Below are 25,892 nucleotides of genomic sequence, written 5' to 3'. Positions count from 1 at the left end.
ATACAAATTCTAAAGACTATTTATGGAATCAGCCTCAGACCTAAGAAACTCTCCAAACCTCAACAAATTTGGTTGTATGAGACTGACCCAAATTTGGGAGGCTTACATCAGCAGACCTTCAGCCCAACGGCCAAGAACACCTACTTAGCCCGCTAGGGGGGCACCATCAGGACCTTTAGGAGAACAATAGTTTCATCACTTCATTCTCAGTTATTGTGTTGTAGTGCCTACGTGCACGTGCCTTTTTTTGTAAGTTCCTTTTGAAGATGGCAACGTGACATTCCCAAAATATTGGAAATGTTTATTAAAGTGTAATTTAATTTATATTCTTATCTACGTTGTCAATTCCTTAAGTGATTTAATAATGCATAACCAACGTATAAGCCTGTCTACGAGAATTTAATATAATAATTATTAAAAATTATTATTATTATTATTATTAATATTAATATTTAATATAATAATTATTAAAATAATGAATATTAATATTTAATATAATAATTATTAAAATAATTATTTCTAACACGGTTGTAGTTTCCATAATTTGTCTGAGATGAATACTGATCACCATGTAACACTAAAGGAAAGGATAATTTTTTGTTGTTGTCATCATTGTCTTTTCCCCATGTTTTCCAAATGGATCACTGGAAGAGGTTTGGAGTATCTCTTGAATAGAGATATTTCAGCTATAAAAAATGTGTGTGTGTGTGTTTGTTATTTTATTTTATTTTAGAGCTTTGTTATAAAGTGTGCTTATGAGTTTTGTTAGGCCATCGAGTGTGACTATTTAACCTGAATAGAAGAAATTCATAGACAAGAACACCTTAGCAGATATGAATTTTGTAACTAGTGGGAACAAAGATGTGAAGAATTTGTGACTCTAAGTACATTTCATGGCAATGCTGAACACCTGTTTAACTTTCTTCTTTTCTCCGTGTGCATATAACAGTGCCACTGTGAACACACACATCTACAGTCATAAAAATTGTCCTCCCCCCCCTCCAACGCCACTCTGTGACAAGCTGGTTGGGTATTATTATTACACAACACCTTCAGGGAGTCCAAAGACTCATCGAGGGAGGGTACCTACTCTACAACTCTCCGTCTCCACCAATCCACCAACAGCCACTACCTTCATCATCATCACTAACACCATTTACCGCCGACCGCCACCACTAGTATTTTCACAGACAAACATCATGCCCACGGTGGGATTTGAACCTGCAGCCTAATCACTGCAGACCATGTACCAAATGGGATAAAAATGCTATAAAGAAGAAGACTGTACCTAAACAAATTCTAATGAAATTTGCTGAAATATTTACTAAACTCTGTCATCATTTCAGTTGTTAAAAAAGTAAACGATGTTTAGTACATAACTTACATCTTACACAATTCTATGAGATGTTCAGTGTGTAACTAAAGTACACAGTTATTTTAATTGAATGTGTGCAAGAATATGTTGCATTGAGGTTCAGTATTTTTATTATGAATTGTATTATTTAAACAACTGATGATCACACATTAACCTTGAGTTTTGCAGCAGTCACTGCAGATATCAAATAAGTTATCTGTATGTGGTTTGTTCATGGACTGTCAGAATTTAGCATGTTAATCCTATTAGTTGTGCATTTCTTATATGGACTTGTGAAGATCATGAGCTCCCAACATCTGTGTTGAGAAGATCAAAAAGCAGAATCAGATTTAGTCAGATTTATAATATTTTAAGAAAAGTTAAAAATGAGTTAAAAATGAGAGCCTGTGTAGCTCAGTGGATGTGGCGTTTGCACACCACCGCGCTTGGCCGCACGAAGGAAGGCTTGGTTTCGAGTCTAGTCGGCGACTAGAGGAAATTTTCTAAGCCTTTTTTCGACCGGTTCCCGAGTTAGTCGATCTCTGGCACGGGCAAGCAGGTTTTTCCTCCCGGAAACTCGGGTTTTTCGTCCTGTAAACTCAAGAAAATCGACCGTAGAACCCACATTATTTCAGACATTAAATATATTGTGTTAGGATTAGGGACCATGAGATGGCGGCACATTTGAGCCATCTCTCTTCACTGTGTACCGCTTAATTAGTGATAGCCTTGGGCCATCTGTCTCTGATTGGGTACCAGTGGAGATTGAACTGCCCACTCAGTCTCCAAAAGTTAGATAGGGCTAAATGGCCTCACCTACTCCCGTATACGGGAATAAAAAGGCGTTAGCTGATTTTTTTTTTTTTTTTGAAGTTAAAAATGAAAATAGGCATATTTTATTTTTTAATTAGCAGTATAGACTGATTTCTAGTCATTCTTTCTTTATCAGTGAAATAAGTATAATGAACATGAGAGTGGGTCTTTCAGTTCGGTATGAATTTTCATCAAATTTGATTTGGAGATCCTTATTAAAATTTCATGACTAGATTTCAGGTTTTAGAGATTATGCAGTTTACTCTATACTTAATTAAAAATAGCCACTTTGGAAGAGGCAGTTATGCCTTGTTATATTTGAACCTCTCTGCTCTTAACTTTACTGTGATGATAATATTTGCACCTCTTTGCTCTCACCATTACATTTTTGACTACTGTTGGTTCTCCTATAACATGGTATATGTGTTCCTAAAAATCACAATGTTATAGAATAAAATAAGGGCTTATGGGGAAAATAGGGTTGGGGGGGGGGAGTACAGAACTCAAAAACTGTACAATCTCATAAGTTATTCTGTACACTAAAAAAAAAAATAATAAAAATAAAAAATTCAGTAAAAACGTGTCAACAGATTTAAACATCTTCAATTCCTAATAAATGCCGGTGATATTCAGTCAAAGTTGAAATCAGTCTGGGTTGTGACATAATGTATGGCAATATATATGTCCAAAAGATGCTGTGCATTATAGGATATTAGAGCAATTTGATGTGAAGTCATTTTCCTTCACATACTAGTATTATTTTGTGAAGTTACTTCACATGCTCACTCTTGAGTAAAGGATAAAAAGGAATATAATCTCATTAAGTATAATTTACTTTGTAAATAAGCAAAAAAATTTTCTAAATCCTTAAAGCAATACGTGCCAAAGTCAGTCACTCTCATCTCTCATATACAAATAGTTATCTATGATAACACTTCACCTGCAAACCTGTTATTTTTTTAAACAAAGATAAAATATGAAAATAAAAACAAGAATAATGATGCAAAAAATATTCTATAATAACTATTATTCAGGCTCCTTCAGGGAGTTGAGGACTCATCAAAGAAGGGACCTCTTCCAATTCACACAGTCCCTAATACATATCATAATTGAAAACATTCACTGAAGATGTGCTCGCAACATCCACTGGTGGTCCATGCCTTCTCACATGCCATGAGAAGAATCTGGACCTCACAAACAAATAATTGTTTATTACTATCCAGACCAACTTCAGTATCATTATTATACAATGGTCCAAGTACAGAACCCTGTGGCACCCCAACTTGTCACCTTCCTTCCTTTAGACTCAGCACCTCTATACATTACTCTGATACTTGTCAATCATCCACTCTCCAACACAAGATTGTTTGTACACACACCCCATCCCTTTGAGTCCATATGACGATCTTCCATGTGGAATCCTGTCAAATGCCATGAAAAAAACATTTTAAGTATCATTATTATTATTATCCCAAGACTCCCATGGAGTCAAAGACTACTCTAGGAGGTCCTTTTGTCATTCACACAGCTCATCATACCACTTCTTAAATGCACTCAAATTCTCTGCAGACACCACACTCTCAGGCAAGGCATTCCGATCATTCACAACTCTGCATGCAAATAACCTGCTTCTCCTTCCCTCCCTCCCTTGTTCACAGTCTCTTTATACAGCATTCAGAGATGTCCATTGGTTCTCCCCATCTCCTACCGTTTGCTGTAAACCTCTCCAACATTGATCCTGTAACAACCCCTTACTAACTTGTAGGTCTCTATCATATCACTCCTCTTTCCTATCCACTAGACTCTGTAAATTGTATCTTCTCAACCTTTCCTCATATTCGACATAAACCTTCTCTGGACCCTTTCCAATATCCCTTCATCTTTTTGAAAACCAGGTGACCAAATCTGTGCACAGAAGTCCATGTGTGGCCTAATAAAAGCCTTATACAATGGAACAAGAATCTTCTTACTTCTACAAGTCACTGTTCTCCACATCATTCCCAGAATTCTTTGTGTTGTCCTCACAATTTTTGGCAATGTGTCCCCTAAATTTCAGATCCTTATCCACTATCACCCCCAAGATATTTCCTCCACCTCCAAAAGTATAGCCCACCAAGCATAAATTCTACATCCCATCTTTGTTTCCCAAATTTTAAAACCTTACATTTTGCATCATTGAACTTGCATGCCCATTCACTCAATTTATTCAAGTCTTCTTGTAAGGCCACAACATCTTCTCTACTGTTCATAGTTCATCCCAACTTTGCATCACCTGCAATCAACTGAATATCCCCGTCCAATATCATTAACATACAGGTTAAACAGCAATGAGTCATAAAACAGACCCCTGAGACACACTACTAGTGACTTTCCTCTTCCTGGATATTGCCCCCCCCATACCCAACTTACTGATACCTATCAGATAACCAGTCTCCAATCCAATGCACTAATCTAATTTCCAACTCCATCTGCTCTAATTTGACTATCAACTTGTTATGTGGTAATTTATCAGTAAGCCTTTGCAAAATCTGAGCATACTACTGTGTATCCCTCTCCTCTGTCCAAGGAAAGCTGTCACAATAAATTTAGTTTAATCCTTTATCCAAGTGTGAGCAAACAAAGTTTGCGCCTGAAAGTATCTTCAGGACTGGGGTAAGGTGGTACAACACCAGGCCAACTCATTGCAAAGGTGGAGCAAGCTACCAACACTCCTATCTCAGTATCTCCCATAATGCAAAACACATCTCCTTGCGGATATGTCTAATGTTATGCATTAAGGGAAGGGCCACAACCCAGACTAGTTTCGACCTTTATTGAGGTCTCTTCAGTGGGAGCCAGGCCCAAGTGGAGATACCAGGCAGAAGCATTAGCAGGTCATCTCTACCTATAGGAGTAGAGATGACCTGCTCCCACTGAAGAGACCTCAATAAAGGTGGAAACTAGTCTGGGTTGTGGCCCTTCCCTTAATGCATAACATTAGACATATCCGCAAGGAGATGTGTTTTGCATTATGGGAGATACTGAGATAGGAGTGTTGGTAGCTTGCTCCACCTTTGCAACGAGTTGTCCTGGTGTTGTACCACCTTACCCTAGTCCTGAAGATACTTTCAGGCGCAAACTTTGTTTGCTCACACTTGGATAAAGGATTAAACTAAATTTATTATACTCTAACCAAGTGAAAAATAAACTTTCAACATCAGAAAGCTGTCATCTTATTGTAATAAGTAAGTAGATTACTAAAACATGACCTCCCTTTAGTAAATTCATGCTGTCCATCAAAGATAATTCCATTGTTGTCAACCCACTTCTGGATCCTAGTTCTCACCAGCTTCTCCAACAACTTAACCACAATACCCAAGACACAGATAGGCCTATAATTTGATGTCTGAGTTCTATCAGCTCCCTTATGAAGTGGCACAATCTTGCCCTCCTTCCACTCCTTTTTAACTCAGCCCAGTGAAAGACTCATATTAAGAAAATATGTCAAGGCAGATGTCAACTCCCTGGCACATTCCTTCAGAATACGTGGTGATATATTATCAAGTCCCACAGCCTTATTTACATCTAGTTTGCTCAACTCCTCATACACCTACAAATTTAATAAGCCAGAAGGCTATTTTACCGGCAAAATTGTTAATACAAAGGGGGATGGTAAATCCCTTTTTGTTTTAAAAGCCAGGTACGAAACTCGGATCGAAATCCATAGAGTTTCATGCCGAAAAACTATCGTCAGGCCCAAGTGTAAATGATCACTTGGGTAGTACTACACCAGGGCAACTCCGAGCAAAGGTGGAGCAAGATCCCTCACTAACTTTAATATTCTCTCATAATGTAAAAGCCAGCTCCTAACAGGTGGCTTTTACTCCTCTTAGGAGCTGCTTTTACATTATGAGAGAATATTAAAGTTAGTGAGGGAGCTTGCTCCACCTTTGCTCGCAGTTGCCCTGGTGTAGTACTACCCACGTGATCATTTACACTTGGGCCTGCCGATAGTTTTTTGGCATGAAACTCTATGGATTTCAATCCGAGTTTCGTACCTGGCTTTTAAAACATAAAGGGATTTACCATCCCCCTTTCTATCCTCATACACCTCTTGCTCACTTACAGTTAGTGTCTCTTCCTCTTCCCTTCAACTGCTCTAATCTCTCCATGATGTCACATTCATAAGAATGAAAGACTTTTATGAATTGCTCATTAAATATCTCCACTATATATCTTCTGTAGTAGTTGTCCTTATATCATTTTCTCCAATCAATGTCATTTTTCCATAATCATTCTTTTTGACTTCATTAGCTAACTGCTGCTCATACGTCACTTTTGCTACCCTTACCAACCAAGTCACCCTCCTTGCCTATTCTTTGTAATCCTCATGGAATTGGTTATTACCACTTCTCTTATGCTTCCTCCATATTGCCTTTTTTTTCTCTCTATTACATGTTCATTTCACACCTACCTTATTTAACCTTCCGACCCTTGAAATATATTTAGACATTGCTTCTACTAGATAGTTCTTGAATATCCCCCAAGCTGCATTGATCTCTTTTCCAACTAACTCCTCATTCTATGCTACACCTGCAAGCTGTCTCCTGAGCTCTTCATAATCACCAGCCGCATAGTTCCACATATACCCTTTTCTCACAGAGGACTTCACACTGCTGGCAACCACTTAATCACTTCATGGTCACTCTAACTGACTGGATTGTGATTTGACACCTCATTTATTATTACTTCCTCTGATGAGATGATCAAATCTAAGACCCTCAATCCTTGTGTGCCCTATGTTATATACTGTCTGAGGTAGTTGTCCCTCAAAACTCAAGAAACTCATTTTCTTATTTGCTTGGCTAATTTGATTGTACATTTCATAGTCACTAGCATCCACATTACCAGGTCTATAGAACATCCAACTAAGTATTTCATTCTATCCACCTCTATCTCACTCCATATCATCTGTAAATGAATTCAAGAAGAGGTATAATAGATATTGTTTTGATAGTTTGGATCTCCAGAGATGAGTCTACTGACTCCATGGAGATATCCGTAATAATAATAATAAACAACTGGCACCGTTTCCCTCTTGCATCTTTACTTTGTATGAACATAACTCTTTCTCAATAGCAGGTCACGGGTCTTTTTACCTCTTTTATACCAACATTATTTGTTTTTTCCATTTTAACTCTTCCATACATATATCGAATTCTCTTAACTTCATTTCGCATCCATTTCATCTCTTGCCTCATCTTAACCAACTTTTTAAATAAAAAACATACTTTTTATCCCCTTTATCCTCACAAAACACATCATACCCCTTCCATCTCTATTCCTATCAGAATGTCATCCTCATCCAACTATGTCTCACTTATTCTAACAATTTTTGGGTGAACAGACGCAATTAATGCAACCATTTCATTTTCTTGTTTCTTATGCTTCTAGCATTTGTATACAAACACAGCAGCTGATTCCTGGATCTATAGCTAGTTCCACTGACACCACTTATTTGATGTGACTTCTCCATGCTTAACTTGAGCCATTTCTTTTTCTCCTTATTCATCTTCAAACCTTCTTCAGATCCAACTGTTTTCCTCCTTGATCCCAGGTCATCCCCTTTTTGTCTACAAATGCATTCACATCCTCTTGTAGCATTTACCTTTCTCATGCTGTGTTCCTCTGTCCACCCTGTACCTCCCCATTTACCTGTCTATCTTGCACACCTGCTCTCTCATTCTCTATATTCATGCTGCTCACTCCTTCATTCATTACCATCTCTTCAATCTCTCCTGTCTTACTTTAACATTCTTCAACGTCGCTTACCACTTGATCAGATTCATTCTCTGCAAACTTCTCTATCTTCCAGCAGCAGTCTCTCCAAGTGACCCACACCAAAAACACTGAAATGCAGCCCATTGCTCCTATACAATTCACTTCATCCTTCAAACTCATTCCACACATTAACAAACTACTCCTTTCTCCTCACACATTTCTGCTAACATATCATTCATAATCCTTGCCCTCCATCTCATCTCACCACTGTCATACTTGGGCAACATGCTTACTACCTATCACGCTATTCTCTTTTATCCGTCTCAACAACCTCCTGATATCCAATCTGACGTGTTCTTTGTTTGCAGTCAAGTCATTTATACCTATTACAACTACCAACTCTTTTACTTGCTTACTTCTCATATCTAATGCCTCAATCACTGTACTCATTCTACATCCAGTAAAACATACTTTATGCATTCTCTCATCTAGCACACCTTTAATAATTGAATCACCATACAGTGCCACTCAATGGGTCTTTTATTACCTCTTTTATACCAACATTATTCGTTATCATCATTTTCACTCTTCCATACATATCTCGAATTCTCTTAACTTCATTTCACATCCATTTCATCTCTTGCCTCATCTTAACCAACTGATCTTTCGAATCTTGTGTGGCATTTTCGCTCTCATTCATTCTTTCGAATTTTCAAACTTTTGAACTTCGCCCAATTTTTGTCTCATTTATTCTTTCGAACCTTGCATCGCACTTTCACTTTCATTCTTCCTTTCGAACCTTGCATCATACATGCAAGTTCACAGTCAATGCTGCTCGCCACCTTATCTTTAACTGCATTTTGTTTTGTAACTTCCGCCACATTTGCATCACTTTTGTCTTTCTTACCATCGATTGTTAAATTTTTCAGATCGCTCGTTCTTGTTTTCAAAACTTTTTTAACATTTTTTGCTGCTCTTTTACACTGTCCTTTTCTATCAGACGAGCACTCATCCTCCTCATGACATTCTTGTTACTAACACTTCAATTATCAGCATATTAGCATTCATCAAATTCTCATTCATCTAACACTTCGCACACACCCTCCTTCCATCCGCCTTAAATATCTAGGCCACTTTAAAGTGGCCTGGATATTTAAGGCTGTGCCTACCGTGCGAAGTGAAGATGGCAGCAGCAAAGGCCAACAACGAAAGATTACCTCGAGTCCTGTCAGCGTAGCACCGCCGATCACCAACAAGCCAAATGCCAATACGAAGTGCCGTGGCTGTGAAACCGAAGTTACTGAAAGGAAAAAAAGGTATATTGTGTGATTTCTGTAGCCACTGGCTACATACTTCTTGCACGAAAATAGATAATTGGCACACAAGCTTTTTACCGATCTCAACCAGTCTTACTTCTGTGCAATGTGCCTCCCTTCTGTAAAACAGCTACTAAACCTAGGCAAACGAGTTGAAAACCTCGAATAACACCTTAATACCATGATCGATACTTTCTCCTCCAAAATCCGAAAGTTGGAAACTAAGCTCGAGATACTCAATGACCAGTGCCCGATTGCAAGTGCACCCATCAACGCTAACGAACTTCGCGAACTGATCGCATCAACGGTACACAGGTCGCTTGAGGTCGAAAATAGGAGACTCAACACCGTTATCCTGAACTTTTTTGACGGAAAACGATAAATCATTAAAAGAAGATGTCAGAAAACTAGCATGAGAATGCATCTTTGATCCCAGAAATATTGTCAAATGCCATCATTTCAGATCCATAAACAAAAGAAAGGACGGAACGAACTGTCTAGGTCTCATGAAAGTGATCTGCGACACACCTACAAACACATCCAAATTTATAATGGCAATAAACAGCAAGCTAAAGGACACTTCCCCCCCAGTTGTGTGTACATGCTCTACCTGATTTAACTTTTGCCCAGAGAGAACAAAGATGCCAACTCCGAAGACAACAACTAGAAGAAAAACGCCAAAATGGAGACAACAGTTGGATGATAGACTACAAACAAACCCAACTAGTACAAAAACCAAGTGACACCACTAGTAGCCACCAAAGAGACCAGTATGCAAGCACTGAATAGGAAATGTGTAAGACCCTTGTGGTCAAATCCATGCCTCACGGAACCTTGCATATTCACTTCACCAACGTCCATGGCCTCAACTCCAACCTTAATAGTGTCCACTACCATCTGCAGTCCACCAAGGAAAACTCAAATCTCACCTTTTCCCGGCACTATCCATTTCAACCTTCCTAACTATACACTATTAAACTCCTTTCGACCCAAGGGTGGCGTCTATGCATATATCCACTCTGACATACTCTGCCAGAGAGCACCCAACCTAGAATCGCCCAACTTCGACCTTCTTTGGCTGAAAATATCCCTGCCCCCCCCACTCAGTCAAATTCATCTGCTTTCTCTATTGCTCTCCTAATATCATAAATACATCACAACCATTGCATCCTCAGCTTCCAAAAAACTAGGTTTTCTCTTTTGCTCAAGATGTTACTTCACCTCTAAATAGTTGTTAACCTTATACAAATCACAAATCCGCCCAGCTATCGAATATTGCACTCACATTTGGAGTGGGGCTCCTAAAAGCTCCCTCAAAATGCTTGACTCAGTACAGAGGAGAGCAATTAGACTGATAAATGACCCATCTCTTACCAACTCACTCCCCTCACTTTCACATAGATGTTTGGTCTCTGCAATTTGTATATTCTATAAATATTTCCATGGAAAATGTTCATCTGAAACAGCATCAATAATTCCCCCGCTCTATACTAGGCCCATTGGAACATGTACAGCTGCTGCCCAACATCCTTTCACTGTACACCTTGAAACCCACAGAACAAGTTTCTTCTTCTCCTCCTTCATCCCTGCTACTGCTGTACTGTAGAACAGCCCCCCCCCCCGCCTGACGTATTTCCCAAGGAATACAACATACAGGCTTTTAAATCAAATGTAAACAAGTTTCTCCTTTCCCAACCCACTACCCATATACTGTACTAATGTACTATAGGTTGACCAGCCAACCTCTCGTATAAGGGGCCCAACATAAAAAAAAAAATATATATATATATATATATATATATATACGTAGGCTGTTCAATAAGTTATGACTATATTTATACAGAAAACAGATTACCTTTAATCGTCATCATTTACATGGTCTTTTTCAAAGTAACTACCGTGAGACGCGATGCATTTGTCCCAATGTTGCGTCCACTTCTTAAACACATGTGAAAGTCCGTTTTTTGAGAGTTCTTTCAAAACTGCCTCTGCAGCTTTTACACATGCTTTTTTGCTTTCGAAATGGCAGCCTCTTAGTGGTTTCTTGAGCTGAGGAAACAGCCAGAAATCGCACAGTGCGAGATCAGGACTGTATGGAGGGTGTGGTAGGATATCTATGTTGTTCTTCTGCAAAACATCCACTATGTAACCAGCAATATGTGGCCTTGCATTATTGTGGTGCAATAAGAAGCCATTCTTCAGCAATGGACACTTCCTTTTGACGTGCTGTACCGTTGTCCATAAAACATCCGCATAGTATGAGCCGTTTACAGTATTTCTGGGTTCTACAGCTTGTTGGTAAACAATGCCTTCGTAGTCAAAAAACATTATGGTCATAACTTTACCAGCCGATTTTACAGTTTTTGCTTTCTTGGGGTAGGTGAAGATGGATGCTTCCATTCACTGCTTTGTTGTTTCATTGTAGGGTCATAGGGATACAACCAAGCTTTATCTGCTGTAATGATGCGTTTTAAGAAGTTGTCACCTTCCTGTTCCAGTCTTTCTTTCCATTCTGTGCACACATTCACTCAATGCTGCATTTGTTCCAATGTCAAGAGTTTGGGAATCCATCGGGCGCAAACACGTTTCAGTCCCAAATGTTCAGCCATGATTGAGTGAACACTTCCCACAAAAATATTCAGGACAACATGCAGCTGGTGTACTGTAATTCTGCAATCCTCCTTGATGATAATTGCTGCTGTGTTGATCATTGTCTCTGTGATGGACGTTGAAGGTCTTCCCTCATGTTCAAGATCTTCCACATTTTGCCTTCCTTCCTTAAAAGTTTTATGCCAGCGAAAAACACTTGCCCTCGACATTGCTTCATCATGGAAAGCTTCGCGTATCATGTTAAAAGTGTCTGATGCCAGTTTTTGCAAACGCACACAAAATTTAATCACATAACGCTGTTCCAAGGACGCTGCCATTTCAACGACTGGTCGCGGCTTGTAGGCGCGCTGAAACAAGCTTGCGTTTAGTTACCGTACACTCTGGCATATCAGCCTGTATATGCCATCTATCAACCTCTTTTGTTAATACAGACAGCAACATTTCTTTATTCCACAGAAATTAATATTGTGATGAGTGGTTTCACAATAGTAAAATTAGTCTTATTACTTATTGAACAGGCCTCATATATATATATATATATATATATATATATATATATATATAATATATATATATATATATATATATATATATATACACACACATATATAGCACATTTCATGAAATGACTGAAATCGAAATTGAATTCCTGCATGCCACTACCATCTTTTCCTTCGCCGGTTACTATACTGAGCTCTAATTTCAAAGATCCCACACACTAATAACACTGCAATATTTCAAAAGTGCACAACTTTCATAGCAACTCTTACTCATGCACACACACACTTATATACTATTAATTATTTCAAAAAAAAAAAGTATTCTAGTATATCATTATTCCTATCCAATTCTGCAGTCAATGTTATAAAATTAACCAAATTGCTAAACCACAGTCTGCCTCTAATAAAGCCATTGCATAGAGGATCAAGTTGTTTCAGCCATAGCTTAACTTTTATTTAATGGAATTATCTTGGTTTCCTTCCACTAGTTAGGAACTGTATTTGTCAGTGCATTGCAAGATATTGTTAAGAGATTAGAAGGTTTAAGTAAGATAGATATTTTCTTTATTTGGCTATTTTATTTGCTAAATGCTAATATTATTTTTAAAAAACTGAATAATTCTAAATCATTAGAATTCTAATGGCTCATTGTTCTTTGATTATTAATACTCAAATGGTTTATCTGAGTACTTTAAAATTGGTATTTGTGAGTTTACCACCTTGATCCATTGTAGTGAAGCTAGTCATTTATTTTTGTTATGATAGTTTAATGACTAATAAACCTTCTTTTATCGTTGAACTCTTAGTTATAAAATTTCTTTATTAAATAAGATATGTTGTTTCTATTTTTTTCAGTCCTATTCCAAGAAAAGTTTATTACAATAAGAAACAATAATACCCTTATTGAACTTCTAATTATTAATGATGTCATAAAAATTTGTGGTGCTCGAATCCATTTTAATTTTCTGCATGAAAATAAATGAATTTCTTCATTGCATGGAAATGTTTGTTGTACTAATAACAAATATTAAAATTGAAAATTGCATTTTAGATATATGAGTTAAAGCTAAAATCATTTTATCTTGTACTTCAGTGTACACCTTCCTTAATTCAGAGGTTTTCTATTGATGTGCTTCACAATACCATCCTTTCCAGTGAAAGTAAGCTCCGTATTCTTGCTCTTGGTGGTGAATCTTGTCCATCTCTTTCTACTCTAAGGAAGTGGCAGGGTGTCAGTAACCAGACTCAGTTCTATAATTTGTATGGTCTTACCGAATTGTCTTGTTGGACCATGTATCACAAAATAAATTTAAAGTAAGTAATTTATTATATTTTTTTATAAGTGTGTTTTATATGAGTACTTTAAATACTCATATAAAACATATTACTACTTTAAATAGTATGTCAGCGCCTAAGAAATTAATTAATTAGTGATTAATTATTAATTACTGATTAATTTACTTTGCTTTAAATTATCATTCAAATAGAATTTTGAACATCATGAACCACAAGAACAAATATTGAGCTTGAAAATTATAAGGGGTCTCTCTTAAGCTGTTGTGTAATTCATTTGTTTAAATCAAAAGCTCTTCAGTAAAACATTGTAAACACTTTCAGTTTAAAGTCACATGTAAATTACAATGAGAAGTTTTCATCCATTAACTTAATTGGAAATTCAAGTCATATACTGAGATAACATTCAAATTGAGACTTCACACTTATTGGACATTTGCAGACACCAGAGTTTATTCCCATAAGTCTACCTCTCCAGGTAAATTATACTTACCAAGAAATTTATATTATTTTACTCCTTTATCCAAGCATAAGCAAACAAAAGTTGCATGTGACATATCTTCACAATTAGGTTACTTGTATATAGAGGAAGATGACTTCACATCAACTGCCTTAGTACCCCATAATGCAAAACATGCATCCTTTTGAATGTGTATAATTTATGCATTATGGGAGGGGTCACTACCAGCTTTGACTTTTATTGTGATCCCATAAGAGATACCAAGGTTGAATTAATGTGGAAGTCATATATTTCCCATTTACAGGTAATAAAAACGTTTTATCATCTTATTATTAAAATCTTCTAGATCAGAGATAGTTGTGAAAAGTTTTATTGCTTGATTAAAAAGGTAAATTATACTTGCCAAGAAATTATATTCTTGTTTAATCCTTTATTCAAATGTAACTAAACAAAGTTTGCATATGAAGTATCTTTATGACTAAGCTGCTTGTATATAGAGGCAGATGACTGCACATCATTTGCCTAAGTATCTCATAATGCAAAGTACTTCTTTCCATAATTCAAAGTACAAACTATACGATTCTCTCATACCAATAATAGATGGTGCTACAAGGGGAACTTGATTCCCTCTTATGGATTACTCAAACAATTAGCTAAATCTCTTACCCCCACTCCCACTGGTCATATTTCTTCTTACATTAAAAATTTTACCTATTTTAATGCTTCTGTTGAAAATCTAATTATAAATAATTAAGTTATTTATGAATTTATTGTAAATAATTCATCATCACTCTGAAATGACACATTAACACTTTTAAAAATGCTTTTCTTTCTAATATCTTAAATCTCCTCTTCTTTGTCATCTATCCTGATTACTTGTCTTGGAAGAACAAAATTTACCAACAGACAGAGAGTGCTGCAATGGATTTCTTCCCTTTCATTCTCCTCCCCTCCCTTGCCAGTTTTTTCATGGGGAGTTTTGAAAAGCAATTAACCTCATAATCCAGACACATTGCACTCTTTCCTCCTTCACCTCAATAATCAACATTCATGGATCTGTTTCGCTATGGAAAAAAGAGACCAATAATCTAGCCTCTCTGTATACTTTAGTAACTTGCCTTCCCAATATTAACCTTTCTTTTACAGTATACAGTAGGCAGATATATTCAAAAACATTTCCATACCCTCTAACACAAACAGAAGGTATTATTAAAATTTTCAATAGAGCCATTAATCTCTATTCCAGTGAGAATTCTCTTACAACTTAGCTTAACCAAGTATGCCATACCTTTCTTTCTAATGTCTATAATTCCAACAGAATCAGCAAAATACTTAATCCTTTCCTTAGTCTGCAACCTTCTCTTCTGAAAGATTATAGTAATGTAATCACTATTTCCTTTTTCAGGTGTATATCAGAAAAAAGCTAGAATTTTATAAAAATACTATTTATGCATTACCTTTAAGCTCTACTTAAAACTAGCTGCTTTGTCTGTTTCCCTAAAGATCAGCTCATCACTATCCTGTCTCAGTTCCTGGTGCATGTATATTGAATTCCTTTTTTCCTGTAGGCCTACTACATCCAGACAGACTGGAAGATCAGCCACTATCTGCTTGGAAGAACATAAATACTTCTGTAATCATTACTATGGACAGTCTGGTATAGAGCAGACCATGCCTTGGACAAAAAAAAAAAAAAAAAAAACTTCATTGCAGTGAGTTCAAAAGTGAAAGTTTTTTGTTTTTTTTCGCAGAATATATAGCTGCCCTTAAAACTCCAACCTAGTTTAAATGAATACAGATGTGTTATATTTATAAAATATGAAAATATTAATTCTTAGGCAACGTATGTTACAATCTGGGCTTCTGGCAAACACCCTTATTAGGTGCTTTTCTAGTTGGGATTCTTGACCTGTGCTATTTTCCTTCCTTTAAGCCTCTAAAGTGAGTTCTACCCTGCACTTAACTCTGAACACATTCTCACAAAAAGGATCTTAGTTCACCTTTTCTTTCTTCAGCACGTGAAGTAACTTCATGAGTTTCTTCACATGCTGAAATTATGTTCACAAAAAGGTTGAAACCGGTCTGAGTAGTGACCCTTCTCATAATGCATAGCATTATACATGTTTGTAAGGATATGTGCTTTGCATTATGGTATACTAAGGCAAGTCAGTTTGTGAAGTCATTAGCCTCTATACACGAGTTGTCCACTTGTCAAGTTATTCACGCACAAACTTTGTTTGCTTACACTTGGATAAAGGATTTAACCAAAGAATATAATTTCTTGGCATCTTTAATTTATACTAGTAATACCTATGTTTAAAAATGGAGATAAAACAAAACCTGATAATAATAATAATAGAAGTATTAGTTTATTGAATACATGCTACAAAATATATAGTAGAATACTTAATGAAAAATTTTAAATATACAGTGAAAAAATATTAGAAGGTCAAAATGGATTTAGAAAGGGATGCTCTACAATGGATGCAGCTTTTTTTTTTTGTTTAAAACTACTTATAGAGAAAAGAAGAGAATTTAATTTAGAAACTCATCTTTTGTTTATTGATTATGAAAAATCATTTGACGAAGTAAAAAGATATATACTGTTTGATAAATATTGGGTTGTTGCAAATCAAATGGCCGTTGAATGACTGTCAGGTTTCTACTGGTTGCTGAAGAAAGCAAGTGCTGAGGTATATTCAAATTTTTTATGTCATGTGAGAGCGTCACACGTGGCTGATGCAATCATAGTATTTGTTTTGTTCAACAAGCATTAAACATTGAATACTACTGACATCAAGTCAATCATGGAACCCAGTCAATTAAGGTTGCTATACCTTTACAAGTTCAAATTGGGAAATTCTGTAGCGACTGCAGTAAAAAACATCAATAAAGCATTCGGTGGAGTAATGAGATCTACTATAATAACAAGTAATGAGAGATCCACTCGCTGTTGGTTTGCAAAATTTTGCTCAGGAGATTTGAGGCTACAAAACGAACCCTGTGGCCATCGTCCTTCCTCCATTGATTCGAATGAATTAAAGGATTTAATCGAATCAGATCCACGACAAACTATACGAGAGATTGCCCAGACACCAAATGTACACTTCTCAACTGTTTCACAGCACTTGCCAATAATAGGAAAAGTAAGGAAGCTCGACAAGTGGGTGCCTCACGAACTCACTGATGAAAACAAAGCATGCCATTTGGAAGTGTGCTCTTCTCTCTTAAAAAGTAAAGAAGAAAGGTTCCTGCAACTAACTGTGAATGAGAGGTGGATATTCTACGACAATCGTACACGTTCGTCGCAGTGGTTGGGAGTGGAAGATGCTCCAGGAAGTACTCCAAAGGCACCTCTGCATCCAATGAAGATGTTTACTGTATGGTGGTCTTCTGCTGGTGTTATTCACTACTAATTCCTTCCACGAGGTGAAACGATAAATGCAGCTCGATATTGTACAGATATGCGGCAAATGCATGACAAATTGTGCCTTAAGCAACCAGCACTTGTTAATAGACATGGAGTCCTATTGCTTCAGGATAACGCCCGACCACATATGGCAGTGTCAGCCATACAGCAAATCAACAATTTGGGATATAAAATTGTGCCTCATCCTCCATGTTCTCCTGACATTTCCCCAACAGATTACCATTTTTCGGCACTTGAGCCATTTTTTGTCCAAGAAATGATTTGCCAACGACGCAACAATTTATCGGGCAGTGAAGGACTTCATCACTTCCAGGGACACTGATTTTTACAAATGTGGTATAAATGACCTTGCCACACATTGGCAATAATGCATTGATGCTGCTGGAGATTACTTTGATTAAACAGGTATTCTTCTTCTTTTTATTCTCTTCTTTTTCAATCGTCCTTAAAATCGGCCATTTCATTTGCAACAATCCAATATATTACAATGTTTGATAAATAATACAAAGAATTAATATACCTAATATTTTACTACATGCAATATTGAATATATACAAAGATAATGAAATAAAAATAAACGGAAAAATGACTGAAAAACAATTTATAAACCAAGGAGTAAGACAGTGATGCCTTCTGTCACCAACACTTTTTAATATTAATGAAATATTAATACAATGGAACACCCTAAATAATCCAGATATAGAAAATTCCCAGAATAACAAAATAAATAAGCTATTATTTGCAGATGATCAGATAATAATATCAGATAAGGTAGAAAATTTACAAAGAATAATATATAATTTAAAAATTATAGTATTAATACAATGGAACACCCTAAATAATCCAGATATAGAAAATTCCCAGAATAACAAAATAAATAAGCTATTATTTGCAGATGATCAGATAATAATATCAGATAAGGTAGAAAATTTACAAAGAATAATATATAATTTAAAAATTATAGTAGAATAGTTTGGAATGAAAATATCCATAGATAAAATTAAAACAATGGTGTTGTTTTGTGGACAAACTCCAGTTAGAAGTAAATTAATTATTAATAATAAAATAATAGAACAGATAAATACTTTCAATTATCTTGGATGTGAAATATCATATGAAGGAGAAAAAGACATAAAATTAAAAACTTCAGAATTTTTACAGATTATAGGCTTGATAAATAGAACACTCAATCCAAACATTGTACAAAAAGAAACACACTTAAAAATACACAATACTTGAGCACTGTCTGCATTATTATATGGCAGTGAAATTTTGACAATAAAGAAAGAAGATAAACAAAGAATAAAAACAAGTGAAATGAGATTCATGAGAAGAACTGCAAAATACACATTGTTAGACATAAAAAAGAATGAAGTTCTTTTAAAAGAATTAAAAATAAAATCAATAGAAGAAAAACTAAACAATTAAAAACTGGATAGAACATATAAACTTGAATGGCCAACACCTGATATCCTAAACAATTAATAAAATATAAACCAGTTGGAAAGAGAAGACTGGGTAGACCTCAAAAGAGGACATCAGATGGATAATGATCTATCCATCTTAAATGATCTTAAATGATTTATATCCATAATTAACATTATGATGATGATGATTTGGCTGTAGTTATGAAAATTTTTTCATATACAGTTACACCCCGAGTTACATAACACGTGACTTATATAAATTTGCAGTTACGTAATAAATCTACTAGCACATATGAACACGTTTGTGGCTTTGCACAGGTGCATCTTTGAAAGTCCTATTGCAGTACAGTAGTAGATGCCTCACGCAATTAGCTTAGTCACTTGTTGTTTCTGGTAATAAATCTAAAAAACATAGGTCTGTAATTACTTTAGAAGAAAAGTTGAAAATAATTCGCATGTATGAAGGCAGGAAAATTCTATCAACAATAGCTCGGGAAATAAATCGACCTATTTCAACAGTGAATACAATAGTGAAGGATAAAGTTTGCATTGTTGAAAGCACGAAAGGTGTGCAGTAGCATTGAAGGGCACATCTAATTAATATCTGATTAATGGCAAAACAATTAATGTAAGGCAGCAGTATTGAGTAGCCATTGAATATTTTATTATATGTATGTATGTAATTTACAAATTAGACTTACGTAAAATTCGAGTTACGTAAAGGTTTACAGAACACATTACTTACGTAACTCAGGTTGTAACTGTACAGGTAAAAATATAGTTTGTACTTAGCTTTTGGACACCAGTATATAACAAAAATATTACCACAAAAAATCCACTTCTACTGAATTTACCAACATTTATGGCATTAAATAGAAATATAAATTATGTTCACTTACAGTCATTCATACCTTGTCTCCTGTTTTTAACTGATCCTCAAATAGCAGTTACAACAAGTACATGTTACCTGTACAAATTATGTACTTGATGATTTCTTTTGCCATAAAGGTGGCATTTATTCATTTATAGTCCGATATTCCATTCCAGCAAATACCTGATTACATATTATCTTTGTGGTCCTGGTACATAAAGCTGAGATCTGTGTGTGTGTGTTCTTCAGTTAGCTCAATGTTTAGCAATACTTCTGTTTCTCTCCAGTTTTTGCAACCTCTTTTTCTTCTTCTTCTTCTCTTTTTCTTTCTGGGATGCATGTCAAAGCTACTTTTGGAATTTCTTCCTTCTCGTACTCTTAGTATATGCCCAATCCCCATCTGTCTTTTCATTTCACTGGCGACATTCTTTTGCTATGTCTATTTTATAACCATCAGTTGTTATATGCTGTGGTCAAAATATTTTTAATATTTTATTCAAACACTTTGTTGAAAAACTGACTTGGTTTCTGATTTTTTTTTTTTTTTTTTTTTTTTTTTTTTTTTTGTTGTTAGTTTCCATGTCTCTTATCTATATAATAATATGGCTTTTGCACTATTAAAGATTGTTACTTTACCTTTTATATGATATGGGAATGAGTTCCATGTATATTTGTGAACATCTGGGATGAATTTGATGGATGGATAGAGCTATATAAAAGAGATAGTGCAATAGTTTCTCCAGGGCAGCGGCTCACCCAGAGGGGGGGGGGGGGGCCAAGGGGTCCTAGCTCCCCCCCAAGAAAAAGGAAAAAAAGCACTAGAAAATTTTCCAAAAATATTTTCCTAATTAAAATTTATTTTTTTTTATTTATGTTGTGTCGTGTCTTCTATTTCTATACTACTTATGAATTAGCAATCATTGCAGATGCTCAGTCGTAGGTGATATGCAATGCATAGTGTGTATTCTCAAATTATCTACTCAACTCGCTCCCCCCCCTCCAAGATTAAATACTGAGTGTGCTACTGCTCCAGGGTGACTCACACCAAATCCATTTAAATGGATTTGGTGTGAGTCACCTGGAGAAACTATTGCTGCAAGAGAAAATAATGTGTAAAGTGAACGGAAGACCTGAGGAAGAAGAGATGTTGTGAAAGTGCAGGAGAGTTTGCAAATGGAGAGATGAGGCATGAGTAAAGAGAATGAGAGAGAAGGAACACAGGACAGACAAGGAAATGGGGGGGAACTGAAGTTTAAAAGTCTTTGCACCAATTGTATTGAACTCTTGTAAAATTTACTAACACTTGGCATAAAAATAGTTTCTCTACAGAGAGATTAACATAACTGGTAAGAATTTTAATATAACTGGTACAGCTAACATGATTAATAACATTCTTCATAGTTTCAAAAAGTAATTGAGGTGATGAGTGACTTTTATATCTCTTTCTTTTTTTTTTTTTTTTTGGATGTCTGAATATAAATTTACTTCCATACTGTAGAGTATACGTTAGATGAGTATATGAATGATTATGAAGACTATAAGATTGCTGTGTATTTTGACAAGGCATTCCAAAATCTCTGAATGAAAAATGGTACAATATCTATATCTTACAAACACACTCCAAAACTTTTCGCAGATATTTGATTTTGTTGAGATTCAGAGAATTTGTCAGTCAGTAAAGATAGATAATGCTTTCTGTGTTCCTTGAACTAATTTGTTATGGTAGAAAGTATTTTTAACTTGGGTATAGTTATGTTAAAGATACCAAGCAATTTTAAACCTGGTTTTACTCCATTTTTTCCAAGTAAGCAAACAGACAAAATGTCAAGTTTGCGCATGCAATTTATGCAAGACTAGCTGATCCCACAGGTAGTGCAAGACCAAGGCAACTCGTGGTAAAGGTGGAGCAAGCTCTGATCACTAATCTTAATATTTACCCTTAATGCCAAAACACATCCCCAAGAAGGGGATGTATGATGTTTTGTATTAAAGGCAAGGGGCCACTACCCAGACCGGTTTTGACCTTTATTGAGGTCGAATGGGAGTTCATGTCTCTCATCATAGGCCTTTGGAGAATAAAGCATGCTGAGAGTCAGCAAACAGTAAGAGAGGAGAATAATGAAAGATAGAGTAGGATAGTAGGAGGTAAAAGAGGCCTCAGTCAACCTGTTTAGCCTTATATGGCTAATTGGTCTGTGACACATGTTCTCAATTTATCTGTTCAAAAAAAAAAAGAAAATTTAACCATAAAAATTTTGACTAAAGTTCACTTATAAATTTATCCTTAATAATTTTGTCAGTTATCTATGAAGGAGATCCATTGACCTGTTTTGAAAACAGTATTTTCAGTTAGAACATTTTTTTTTTTTTTTTTTTAAATTACATAAAAATTAAAGGACTTAAGGTCCAGTCAGTTGAACTGAAAGGGAACAAAATAAGGAACTTACAGACCTGGTACCACTGGGACTTAGAATGGGGTAGAAGACTGGCCCGGGAGATGCCGCTCACAAGAAGCAGCACCGCTTCGCAGTAAGCCTTCGCAGCCCGGGTTCTCAGATCTACCCCCTCCCTTATTTGGAGTAAAGGAAACCGTGCCAGCGAAAGCTTTGTGGCGAGGAAGAACAGAGTGGTTGTTACTTTTCCTAGGGAGAGTTAGGTGGAGTTTTGGAGATACTAAAGAAATATACAGGGCTTGATGCGTCCCTGTATAAGAAAGCATATTTTCGGTGGTTTGCAGTATTTATTCACAAATTTAAAGTCGCCTAGTAGATGTACCTCTTGCGCAAGAAATTTAGGAAGGTAAAAAAAGAAACCTTTCCTTATTCCTGCGTACATTAAATTTGTGTCCCGTACCTGGAATTTTTTCCGTACCTTCCAGATGTGATACTTTAAGACGTTAATTAAAAAAATGGCGAATTTTTGGGTCTTGTTGACTGGTGGTGGAAATTGCAGGTGTATGACCTCTTCTAGTGATAGCATCGGGATTCCCAGTGCTGTGCTCAGTCTTTGCCAGACGCGTTGGGCTGGTGGGCAAAAATAAAAGAAATGCTCCACCGTTTCCACGCCCCAGCAGACATCACAAAAGGGATCGCACTGACTGGGTATGTACCTAGATTTAACCTGTTTCACCGGGAGCCGCCCATAAGCTATTCGCCAGGCCAGATCCCGATGAAAAGGCTGTCCCCAGCTATTCTTGATGTTTTTAAAGAGAATTTCATTGTTTGTCCTGAGGTTTGGTGTATCACACCTGGAGTGTTGGAAGAAATCCCAGTATACTGCTTTCGGTTTGTGTGTGACGATTTCTGTTCCTTTGTCTCTAAGTACTGTGAGTGATTTTACTAGTGTGCGGTACCACTTGGGCACAACCCTTGCACGGGGTCCAGCATAGTCCGTGGTTCCAAAGAGGGGGAGGAAAAGTCCTATAAAATATCTAATTAGGAGGCCTGAAATATGGTTTGAGTTTAAGGCCTTCCGTACAGTTTTGAATGTATTTGCATAAAGCAAGCTTTTGAGATCAGGCAGAGCGTACCCGCCCTTCTTCATGTTTTAGTTGCAGGTATTGTTTTTTAACCTCATGTTTTTTTTCATTCCAGAAGAAATCTATGAGTTTTTTGGATAATTGGTTTTCTTGTAGCAGTGAGTGTGATGCCTGTGATATTGACTGTGTGCATCAGCATTGGGGTAATGATTGTTTTTATCACTGTGGCTCTGCCATAAAAGGAGAAAAAGGTCGGTTTGAATAGACTTATCTTTTCCGTACTTATTTCCTGTAATTTTTTAACTGGTAAAGCTAGCGACTCAGAAAAGGGAACTCCTAGTATTGTTAGCGGCTGCGTATGCAGCGCTAATCCATAGGGAAGTCCGATGTTATGGAAATTTCCAAAATTTTTGATTTTGGTTTTTTGTGCATTAACTCGGAGACCACTGACTATGTTGAAGTTTTGCAGTATGTCAAGATAGATGCAGGTAGACTCAGAGTCTCTGAGTGTGGCCACTACATCATCTGCATATGCTACTATTTTGCACTGTTTGGAGACTTGGGGCAGTGGAATACCATTAATTGCAGGGGTGTTCTCTATTCTTTTGATGAGGGGTTCTAATGCTAGGGAAAAGAGAAGGGGGCTTAGTGGACAGCCTTGCCTAACCCCTCTCTTTATACGGATTGGTTGTGTCAGAAACCCATTAATAGACAGTTGTGTCGAGGCCTCCACGTACATATGTTTAATTGTACGCCGAAGTCTCGGGCCTATGCCTACTTTTTTTAGGGTGTCCTGTAAGTACGTGTGGCTGATGCTGTCGAACGCTTTTTCCAGGTCGGTGGAGAGAAGTGCCAGGGGGTATTTTTTTTCCTTGGCCAGTCTGATTAGGTCTCTTAGCAGGAAGAGATTAAATTCCATAGATCTACCTGGGATTCCATAGACCTGTGAACTTGTTATTATGTTTTCTATTCCGCCCTTAATGCATGTACAGATAATTTTTGCGAAAAGTTTATAGTCTAGGTTAGTTAAGGAGATGGGACGCCAGTTATTTGACAAGGTCCGATCTCGGTCTTTTTTGGGGATAAAGATTGTATAGCTCTTAGCGAATTCCTCGGGGATGTTTCCCGAAGTGAGGAATTCGTTAAAGATCTTTACTAGTGCTGGCAGTACAAGGTCCCAGATAGATCTATAGAATTCTATCCCCAGTCCGTCTGGCCCTGGGGTCTTTTTTGTCTTCATTGTTTTGCATGTGGCTTTTATTTCAGCTGCAGTTATTGGCCTGTCATGCAGGGCGCTAAGATGCTCGGGAAAACGTTTGACGTCCCACTCACTGAAGTCATCCGTGCCCTGCTGGTCAGCGAAGATGCCGAGATACTGCTGGTGAAAGTGACAGAGTATTTCATGGGTTGAATTTAGAATCTGGCCTTTCTCCTCGATCTGGTAAATCGTTCTTTCATCGTTTGCTGCCACCCGTTGTTGATTGTAGAATGCGGCGGAGGGTGTTTCCAAATTTCTGAGATAGAGTCTCGTGCGAAAGTCGAGGTCATCGACTCTACTCTGCAGCTCTATTTCTACCTGTCTGATAAGATGTCCGCAGGGAACTCTGCTTCGTTCACTTGACCGGTACCAGCCAAGTTCCCTGTAGAGATCCCTCAGCCGTTTACGTTGTTGGTAGACCCTTTCGTGCCCACATTTTTGAAACAGATCCTTTGCCTGCCACTTAAAGTGCAGCCAGTTTTCCCAGTCCCAGTTGATGTTTGTCCATTCATCACAGAGTTTCTGTAGCTGGTCGCTAAAAAGACTGGGAAAGGTAGGAGGAAGCCTCCAAGGACCTCTGGCTGTTTCCATAACCTCTGGGAGTGTCATTTTTAAAATAACCAATTTGTGGTCTGTTGACATGTTGTGTGCTGTGGTGTGACATGTCCTTTTAACATACTGTTCCAAGTTTTGGGACACGTACACCCTATCTAGTCTCATCGATATCTGACCGCGGCACCACGTTGTTTCTACCTTCGATGGGTTATTCCTCCTCCAGACATCGACGAGATCAAAATTTACACAGCATCTTTTTAGAGCGGCGGTTCCGCAGGTTCCGGAGTTTGCGTTCCCGCCTACTTTGTCCAAACGTGTGTCTTCCACACAATTCCAGTCCCCGGCTACTATTAGGTATTCTGCTCCCAAGAGGTAGTTTTCAAGGGCAGAGAAAAAACCGCTTCTGTGGTATGGGTTGTTTGGGGCGTATACTGCAACAAGCCGGATGATACAGCCACCGTACCTCCAGTCCACAGTTATTAGACGTCCCATGGCATCCTTCTGGACGTTGAAGAACCCCCCCGCGATTGGAGGGCGAATTAGTATCCCCACCCCTTGCGAGTGAGCATCCCCAAAGCACCAGTAGCTGGTGACTAGGTAGCTTCTCGAGAAGTTCTCCACGTCCCAATGCTTATAAAAATGGGTTTCTTGAATCAGGAGGATATTAATTTTGTACCTTAACATTAGCTTCCAGACAGTGCTTTGTGCGAAGGGGTTGCGTAAACCGTTGGTGTTTAAAGTGGCAATTTTAAAATCCATGTTGGTAT

At 37.1% G+C, this 25,892-nt stretch overlaps 1 protein-coding gene across 2 annotated transcripts in view; it reads left to right on the top strand.

Annotated features, from left to right (window-relative positions):
- Aasdh (Aminoadipate-semialdehyde dehydrogenase) overlaps window positions 1–25,892 on the top strand; it is a 239,502-nt gene that overhangs the window by 64,021 nt on the left and 149,589 nt on the right. For both annotated transcript variants that reach the window (XM_090395050.1, XM_090395051.1), the window contains exon 6: window positions 13,447–13,667. In XM_090395050.1, coding sequence (XP_090251176.1) covers window positions 13,447–13,667 — 221 coding nt within the window. The remainder of the gene's footprint in view (window positions 1–13,446; window positions 13,668–25,892) is intronic.

Source organism: Typopeltis vanoorti, chromosome 6 (genome assembly GCF_054136105.1).
Source record: "Typopeltis vanoorti isolate ZY-2024b chromosome 6, IOZ_Tvanoo_1.0, whole genome shotgun sequence".
NCBI lineage: Eukaryota > Metazoa > Arthropoda > Arachnida > Uropygi > Thelyphonidae > Typopeltis > Typopeltis vanoorti.
The sequence above is the reverse complement of the archived record's forward strand: the minus strand, read 5'-3'. Positions and strand labels throughout refer to the sequence as shown.